This window comes from Salminus brasiliensis, chromosome 11 (assembly GCF_030463535.1).
Source record: "Salminus brasiliensis chromosome 11, fSalBra1.hap2, whole genome shotgun sequence".
Taxonomy (NCBI): Eukaryota; Metazoa; Chordata; class Actinopteri; order Characiformes; family Bryconidae; genus Salminus; species Salminus brasiliensis.
In genome coordinates, this window is record NC_132888.1 from 32,973,975 (window position 1) to 32,983,607 (window position 9,633).

At 40.3% G+C, this 9,633-nt stretch overlaps 1 protein-coding gene across 1 annotated transcript; it reads right to left on the bottom strand.

Moving 5' to 3' along the window:
• Positions 1-4,704: 4,704 nt before the first annotated feature.
• Positions 4,705-9,326, bottom strand: gmnc (geminin coiled-coil domain containing). The gene is made up of 5 exons (XM_072691299.1): positions 9,264-9,326; positions 8,522-8,699; positions 7,387-7,472; positions 7,173-7,289; positions 4,705-6,024 (listed from the first exon to the last, which is right to left on the bottom strand). Exons 1-5 carry the CDS (start codon positions 9,264-9,266, stop codon positions 5,233-5,235), a joined length of 1,176 nt encoding a protein of 391 aa, XP_072547400.1. The 5' UTR covers positions 9,267-9,326; the 3' UTR covers positions 4,705-5,232.
• Positions 9,327-9,633: the final 307 nt, after the last annotated feature.

Sequence of the window (9,633 nt, forward strand, 5' to 3'; positions counted from 1 at the left end):
GACCCTGTGTTATGACAACAACATTTTTTCTATTAAAAATGTATGTTGTACATTCATTTTGCCCCAGAAAAAGGACAGTTCAAATAAATCACTGTATTACCCATTAAAGAAACATATCAACCTGTACCAATCAAACTTTATTTAAATAGCAATTTTCAGACATATCAAATTGAAATTCCAAGTCCTTTACAAGTGATTGACAAAGCATTAAAATATGTTTAAAAACAATAATTACAAACTAAAAATACAAAAAATAGAAAAGATACAAACAATACAAATTAAATTTATATTATATAAATGTAAATCTATGTAAATAGTTACTTGAATAACATGGAATGAAAAACAATAAATTCACAAATAAATTTTAGAATAAAATAAATAGTAAAAGTAAATTAAAAATAACTGAAAACTAAAACAACACTACATAAAATACAGACTGAATAAGTAGGTTTGTAATTTGCATTTAAAGATGTCAATATTTTCAGCTCGTCTCAGCTCTACTGGAGGGCTGTTCCAGAGGTTTGGAGCGAAATAGAAGCACTATCACTAAAAGTTTTTGTCCTGCTAGGCATCGTAGGATCTAAAGAATATTACTGGATCATAAACCAACAGCATTTTTTAAATGTCTGGTGCCTCATAAACTTATAAATGATTTTTAAAATCAACAAAAAGACTAGCAGGTAGTAAGCCCACTGATCCAGTGTAGTGTTTAGACCAGAAAGAGGAGCAATACAGTCCTTCCGTATCGCTCAGAAAGATAAATGACATTGCTTTATAGAAGTTCTTTAACATCTCGACATGGCTTTCTATAGCAGGATACACCCAAAAGAAAAACTACATGACAAAATTTTTGGGGCGCAGTTGATTGTGAACTAATCCCCACCCTGTTATGAGACTGCAGTCTCCAGCAGTTAGCGTAATGTCTATTAGAGGAGACAGAGGTAGTGGGCTATTAGCAGTATTTACAGTATGATGGTATTGGGTGGTGTACTATGGGTGATTGATTTGATGGTAATAGTGTTGAGTTGATGAGTGATAGCAGGGGGTCTGCAGGGATTATGTAGATCTATTCATACCTGTCATTAAGGGTTAATAAATAGCTGTCAAAGAAGTCTCTGTATGTGCGTGTGGGTGCATATCTGCAACTGCTGTGTAGTCACGTGCTTGCAAGCGTGTGTGTACAGGCTGGTTGGATTCACTGTTAATGTTATACTTTTCCTATTTTACTTAGTAAGCCAGGGCAATTTTAGTGTACACAGGAAGGCACTTAGAGCCAAGGGGACTTTTGATTGCATGGTGCCACATAAATGAATACACTAACCCCCTCTTTTTTGTATTAATAATAACAATTATCAATTAGTCAACCAAGCTTACCATGTTCTGGCAAGGGTAAATGCAACATAAAGTTTTTTAGAATCAGTATTTGTTGCTCCTGTGCTCCCCCTACAGTCGGGAAGTGGAATTCATGCTTTGATCCCCCCTCAGGAAGGACATACACACATTTCTTGACTTTTGAGAGATACAGAACTGGCACTGAAAGTGAAGGAAGCATGTGGACTGTCGCAGTAGAATAATATCACAGAGTTTTTACACCAATATGACTCTGGCTATGCAACTTCACCAAAGTTATTTAAACATATACAAAACATTTGATTTTATACTTTCAAGGTACTACTCTTGAAATCCAGGCAAGTTTTGTTTTCTTTATGAAAAAAATCTCTAGCCAATTAGACTCTCATTAGTTGATACATCACACACACCATTAAAAAAGTCTAATCCATTTATTAAATCCAGGGATGGATTACTGACCGGGCCAGTGGGGCCAGTAGGGCAAATGATAGCCAGAAAGGGCCTCCCACAATACCTCAAAAATTGCAACAGTTCACTGTAGTGCAATGTTACCTCCCTCCTGCAAATATAAAGCGAACAATATGCCCCCTTAAGAAACAATTAAACACACACATTAAAAAAAACACACATATGAAAGTTTTGTGCATAAGATATTTTACATTACTCTAATAATTTACACTAGTTCTGCACTGCCTAATGTGGAATGGAAAATTCCAGTAAGAAGCTGGAGAATAACTCCAGTCTTGTTTGTGCAGCCTTTATTTGTTGCCATAATGTTTTGAAAGTCATAAAAAAGTAGCAGAAATTACATTTCCACATGGCCCATTAAATTGAGTCTAATGACGCCCCAAAGAATCGTTTCAAGCATAATACACACTGATATCACTATGACAAGTTAAATAATGCTTTTTCAGATGCATGACCCCTAAACCATTTTAGTCTAGATAAAAAAAAAAACATAATAAATCCCTCTTACACTGAGTGTGATCTGATGCAGACTAACAAGAGGAGCGCATCAAGTGCTCATAGGAGGCGCTTTTAAGCACCCTTTTTGGGCAAGTTCAAAGAAATGGAACACCCTAAAGTCTTGCACACATAGCGGCCATGTGCAAACGAGGGGTGCGGTTGCGAATGATGGGACAGGGCCATCCATTGTACCCTATTACAGTGCACTGAAAATATAGTAATATATATATATATATATATATATATATATATATATATATATATATATATATATATATATGTGTAATATATATGAAAATATAGAAATATATACTATATAGTGAATAGGGCACAGCTTCGGACTCAGCTCTTGTAATTCGTGACCCTGTGTCGCTAATCAATTTTGTCGTGTTCACACCACAATAGTTAAAAGTTGATGACTGTGATAGTTGTATACTGTTAACTTGGCAAGTGTCTTTCCAATGAGACGCATGAGAGAAGGAAAAGGTAAGAAGAAGAAAAAAAGTAAAAGCTTGGTCAAACATATGCCCTTGGATAAGACGGCTTATCAGGACTTGTAAAGTTCTTGCCCACACACTGTGGGTTAATGCTAGACTTTTAGCGCAACTGAATAAACTGATTTGAAGATAATACACTTTGTCTATGGTTTGTCGATGGAATTATTTTGGGGGCTAAAAGCAAGACCCTGCAAAAAAATAATTAACATCTAATTATATTCATTGTAAATAAAATAATGAGGTGTAATATGACACAACAGTGAGTTCTGAAGATTATGTTTCAGCTTCATTATTTATCTAATAACCCCTTTATGATCAGGTAAGTCTAGCGGGTTGTAAGAGCCCATTACTTCTCTCTCTCTCTTTTTCTCTCTCTCTGTCTCTCTCTCCCGTTACCCATTATTTTCCAGACTCTTGCATCACCCCAACCTGCTCTCTTCCTTTCCCTTCCAATCTGGTGGGCATCTGCAGGGGGCTTAACCGTGTCATTAAGGATAGACCACTCACACTGCTCCTCCTTGGCTAGCTTCGGTGCCCCAACTTTCCCTGCCATCCCCGGCTCCCTCGGGGCAGAATGGGTAGCACCAGGCTAAGCGAGGGAGGTATGGAGGGGTGGAAGCATTCCGTTTTATTTTCCCCCCCCGGGGGGGTGCGGCCCACCTCAGACCTACGGGGCAGATCGGGGAGGGAGTCTCCCCTGGGACCCGGAAGCCCCCTTCTTTTGTCTTGACGGGGCGGGAGAAACAGTCAATGAGCTAATGGCGAGAAAAAGAGTGGGAGGGAAAGAGCGAAAAAAGGGAGGGAAGGTGAGGGACAGGTGTGAAGGAGAATGACAGGTTAGGGTTATCTCTGTGGTAGGAGTATCGGGGAAGAATAGGTATCCGATCTGAGTACCTGGCAGAGGTTACTTATTGTCAGATTAAGCAAGGCTGTAGTAGATATGCTTTAAGGTTTCTAAAGCCATTGTAAAAGAGGAATTCCACCACAGTGTCTGATTAGAAATTAATATATATGTGAAAACAAAGTCATTTAGGGGTGAAAAGTGGCATTCTGCTGAAACTTCCTGAGTCAGAATTGTTTATCGAGGTGGTTAATATTAATTAAACACAGAATGCTAATATATAAAACAGTCAGAAAAATGCCTGATAGCTGAGATACAGATACAGTAGCTTTAAGATAAGCTTTTGTACTGAAATTAATGTTCATATTCCATTCATTCAGTGGTACATGCAGGCCTTTTAAATGCAACTTTTATTTTCATTTACCACAAAATTTCTATTACAGTAGCAAAACTTTGGACACCCTGATAATAATTGATGTTACTGTGAATTGTTAAGAAGTGAGTAGAAGATGAACTGATCTCCACAATGCATGCATTTAATGACCAAACATTCAATTTAACATTAGTTTATTTAGAATAGTCTGAATAGTCTTTTCTTGTACAACTTTGGAGTGGAAAAAAAAGAAAAGGAGCACCATGCAAAAGTTTTGGCACCCCTTTGGGCACCCAATGTCTCAGACCTTAATTAGCCTGTTTGGGCTTTGGCGTGTTTACAGTCATTGTTAGGAAATGTCAAAGCTTTTAAACACTCTGACTCCTCAAAGCACTTGTCTCATCAATCATCAGCCAGGTAGCTACCCAGCACTAGGGAAATGTAAACATGTAATACCCACAAATCAGGAGAAGGCTAACACAAAGAACACGGATTTGATTAAACGACAGCAAATTCTACAAGCCAACATCATACTGTCCGTAGGAAAACTGGAGATTAAAAGAGGATGGCTTCCACAGCAGCATAATGACAATGGACTACCTCATGAGGCACAAGCTGAAGGTTATGCAATGGACCTCATAGTTCTCAAACTTTTGACTATTTAATAAACGTGACTTCTTAAATCTTAAAAATCAGTGGGTATCCATAACAAGGTGTTAAGTGTGTTCTGTGTTTTAACTTTACTACAGTAGCTTTTCTTGATGCACCTAAGGCAGCTTTTGCAGCAGTCTGTCCCCCAGTCTACTTCTAGTAAACTTTGTTAATGGTTTAAACACAGGACATACTACTTGTCTGAGATTGCAAATGTATCTGTTAATTCATGCAACAGAGTTTAGGATGTTACCTTTAACAAATTAAGCAACATCATTTACTTAGCGATTGTTTATTGTTTATTCTAACAGAACAGACAAATACACTCTGTCAATCACATATCAATCAAATCACACTCACACTCACAAACACGTCTGTCATAATAATGTCATCTTTAATTATGGTTGATTCGAATGGGCATTTCATTAGTTTCCTCTCAGCTATATGGTTTCATGTCTCATCATTGTTATCAGGAACACTCTGCAAGACATACAACAACAGAACCTCGAAAATGTGCTTTGTCCTTTAACATCACTGTCCATTACTCCTTCATTTTACGAACACTGCTTAGGCACCCAGGTAAAGTTCCATCCACCTTGTGAATCTCTTCGGGTGAAAGCCTGTCCTTGTGGGAAAGTGTGTGTCTTTACACTGCTCTGTGGACTTAAAGACATGCTAAATGCTAAGTCTGTTCTGCTGCGTGTTGCACGAGGTGTGGAGAACTGCACACTTTCACCCCCTGCTGGACTGGGGGAACTGTGACTGTTATAGAGCGGGCCTGAGCTTGTACTGTGCAAGCGCTGAGGGGTTGAAGCTGCCCGAGGAGGAGTGAAGAGTCCAGTAGGAACGATAGCTGGCAGAGAGCTGACCATGGACCCTGTAGATGTGACCGTGTACAGAGGCGAAGGGTCAAGGGTTGAATACTCTGTGCTGGTGTCCATGCTGTGGTTGAAGCTGCTGGAAGAGTCAATGACACTGCCATATTCGCAGTGGTTGTTAGCATCGGGACTGCAGACAGTGCTGTCCCTTGCTGCCGGGCTGAAGTGGTCAGTGCTGGGCACTGGGGAGTTGAATGAAGGCGTGTAGTCAGTCGTAGGGCTACTAAAGCTGCTGTCTGGGTCAATGGTGTCCTCGTCCTGTAGTCCCAGGGTCTCCAAGATCCAGGAGTCCAGTGGGGGGGTGGTGGCCAGCTCTTCAGCCGAGCAGAACTCCAGAGATAGGTTTCGGCATACCCGCTTGCCCTCGCTGCCCTGCAGCAAACGACTCAGGTTAAGAAAATCGCCCTCCTCGTTTAGAGTCCTCTTCCTTTGCCTTGTGTCTGAGCTTCTCTGGTCAGAAAGAAGTCTCTAAATGAGAGAAGGGGAGAGAAAGAATATTGCACTGTCAACATTTTCAAGGTAAAAGAAAAGCTTCTTCAATACAGCAAGCGTACTACTATCCTTTATTAGTAGAAAATGAAAAATTGCAGTTCATCTTGAGAGAAGACAATCAATTCCAAGGGCCATCAGTGGTTGTTCTGGATTATCCCTATGTCTCATTTTGGGTGATGTGCAGTACTTTCTTCTTACATTTCACTACCAAACGCCTGATTTTTTATAGTAATATCAGAACGTTCACACTAGAATTTTGCAAAACATGAATATTTATGAAAGTTTATCACTAGTAGGTGCCTTACAATATTGAAATGTGCCTCTGTTAGCGCTTAGCTAGGTTAGCCAGCTAAAATAAAGTAAGGCATGGTAAAGGCACAATAGTCAGCCAAAGTGCTTTTGAGAAAAATATAAAGATTTTTAGACAAATAAAGATGCAAAAATATAAAGGAATACATCTCCAATGCAGTGCATCGAAATGTATGCAAATATCCTTGAAATAAAGTCTGGAATGTGTACTTTAATCACATCTGACTAGTTTGATTTGAAATTTTAAAAAACTGTGGAGAAAAGGGACGTATCAAGAAATAACATTATGGAGGGTTTAACCTCTGTTAACTCTATATAATTAAACTCCATGCTTTTCCAGGCCCCTTTCTCTAATACTTAGTTTGCTCCTATTAATGGAATAACCACTTAACCAGTTTGCATTATATTTCATGGCATTACTGAGTAATAATTTTTAAGATAAAAGTCCCTTTTAAAGTCCCATGTTTTGGGGATTAAGGGCCATGCTTCATGCAATCCATGCCTCACCCACATATATGCTCTTTCATAGACAAGCTTTACAGAACATTCTGATACATTCCACAACATAAGTGGGTTTAACCTGCTTCCAGTAAACTATATTAAACTTAAAAAAAACAAAAACAAAGAAATATTGAATTTGTTAATTGTGATTATTTGAATGGGAATTCATAATAAACTAAAATTTTATAACTGTGACATTTTTGCTAACACTCTGTAAAGCTTGTCCTGGTGATTTCTTCTAAGGAGCCAGTTTGTGGGCCTCAGTCAGTCGATTACAGTCTGAATAAAGAAAGAAACAAATAAACGAATGTTACCTTTGACTTTTCTTCGAGAGATTTCACATACGACGAGTTCAAAAACTCTTTGAGTTTGTTATTCTCTTCCTGTAGTCTTGCCAGTTCCTCCTCCTTCTGCATCAGCGTGTCCTGGAGCTGCATATCGGCGAGAAAGCTAGACATCAGCACAAGGATTTCACTCTTAAAAGTTTCAGTTAGAAGTGTGTTGCCATGGTTCTGCTACAGTGCATACCTGTTTGTTCCTCTGGAGGTGAGGAGACAGTTGCTCCGGCCACATGGAGTCATGCAGAGCAGCATGTGCAGAAGGGAGCAGTGCATCTAGAAGAATCACAATGTGTATAAAAGTGTTATTCTAAAGTGATGTTCAAAGGATAAGTGTCTATAATAAAAGAAATAGATAGAATGAATATAACCAGTAACTACGGCAACTGAAATGAACAGAGTTATAGCCATATAACGCATATAAAGAGGTATTTATTAGAAACTTTAAATGTTTTTTGGACCATGTAGTGACTAATCTTGTCTAAGTGCAAATATTTCCTCAAATCAATTGAATCATATTAAATTCATTCCAGGTACATCTGAGTAGACTTTGCTGATTTTAATAAAACAACAGAGTCTTTATTATTATTGTGAATATGAATATTTAAACTGCATTTATTAAAAACATGTAAATTGATGCTGTCAGATTTTCACTCTGATTTTTACTGAAAAATAAACAAATTGGGGGGGTTTTGTAACACATCATTTTGAACAGGCTTTATAGGTTTCATTGAACCATGTACAAGAGGTTTCTTTCGTATATGAAAATATAGACCCATTATCTTTACTTAATGACCCTTGAATAACCCCTTTTTAAAGTAATAAAATGCTTTTGGTGCTATATATAGAACATTTTAGAACATCCTCTATAGAATTGTGTACAGGAGCTTTCTTTTGTCAGGGAAAAGCTATTTAACTAAGCAGATGCACTCAAATAGTTCTTAACATCGCCATCGTTCTATATAGAACCATTGCTTTTACTTAAGAACCCTTGAAGAACCTACAGACCAACCAGAACACTGATTTTCCTGATCCCATAGCATACATTTAGCTAACTGATGTGAAAGGGTTCATTTCCATATTGAAATGATTAGTGGGCTGACAACGTTATTCTGTAGGATATAAGAACCAACAACTATATAGTTCAAATGAATTGATTCATCTATAAACCAGGGAACCCTTGTATAGAAAGGAGTCCTGAGTATAGAAATAAACTTCATCCAGGCTCAAACGAAACAGGAAAAAAAAATCTAATGGAAACATTCCTGTTGGTTAGAGGCGGGAAGGCGCTCGCGCCGCTGATCCCGGCACAGTGTGGCTCTTACCCCGCCGTGGCGGCTCGTGCTGGCAACCCGCGTTGTCCAGGGCACCGGCGTCCCAGAAGGGTGCGAGCGTCGCCTTGGAAACGTCAACAGTGGCGCGAGGCGGCGGCGAGGCGGAGTAAGCGCAGGAGTAGCGCGCGCCCCCTGCGAAGTTCGCGTCCTGGCACGAGAGGATGGCGCTCTGCGAAACGGGCAAGGAAAAGCGCAGGCGTGAACGCGCATCCAGCACACAACACAGCAACACTTTTACACAACAGCACACACGTTAACACGCACGGCAGTCATGTTTTCCATTCTGCGGTTAATGCAAGCCTACAAATCACAAAGTTTAGTTCTGGCTGTGAAAACACTACAGTACGGTGACGCACTGCGCAATGCACGCGATCCACAGCGAGGACGGGGATGCGCTGCAGGGAGGTATAATTAAACAAAAGCTTTTTAGTTATGGGAATGTTTTAATTATTAAAAAAATCTATTTATTTTTCTTACATGCAAACTTTCTTAAATATTTGTATGCTCCAGAGGAAGAGGAAAGTTCAAAGAAAGATGCACCCTCTCTCCATCACTTGCACCAATTTACACTGTTAAGTGTTCATCTCTATCGTATGCAAATACAGCACCTCCAAACATCCATTCAATGCTACGTGTCTATGCCTGAGCACTGCACAGAGTACACCCCTCAGCAGGTGCACGCAGAAGCAGGCGATTTCCTTCGCGTTAAAGTTAAAGAAAGCAGAGCTCTCACCATTTCGCGGGGCAGGATGGCACAAGCTGGGCGCGAGCTGCGGCGCGAGAAGAGTGCCGGGAGCTGTCCGGAGCGCGCGCCAATCTGAGTGCCGTGCTCAGCGCCCTGATTCGGCACACTTGTGACGTGACGACCCCCCCCCCCCCCCCACACACACACACACACACACCACACCACACCCCACACTCCTACCCCACCTCCACTCTTGCCGTAAGGCCCCAGATGCGCAACAGCTGTCTGGCGCGTGGTGCTGAAACGCGCTTTGTTTTGCTCGCACGACGGGGTTGAGCCTTTAATGACGGGACGTCCTGTCACTGCGCTGGAGGTAGCAGGAAAGGCCCCCTCACAGCCTGCCGCGAGCCGAACGCTC

What these genes read in the sequence shown, in the direction of transcription:
- gmnc (XM_072691299.1), bottom strand. An exon ending in GCACGAGCCGCCACGGCGGG is followed by an intron (nt 7,473 to 8,521) that starts GTAAGAGCCACA and finishes TGATTCTTCTAG; the next exon opens with ATGCACTGCTCCCTTCTGCA. An exon ending in CTCTCGAAGAAAAGTCAAAG is followed by an intron (nt 6,025 to 7,172) that starts GTAACATTCGTT and finishes TCTCTCATTTAG; the next exon opens with AGACTTCTTTCTGACCAGAG.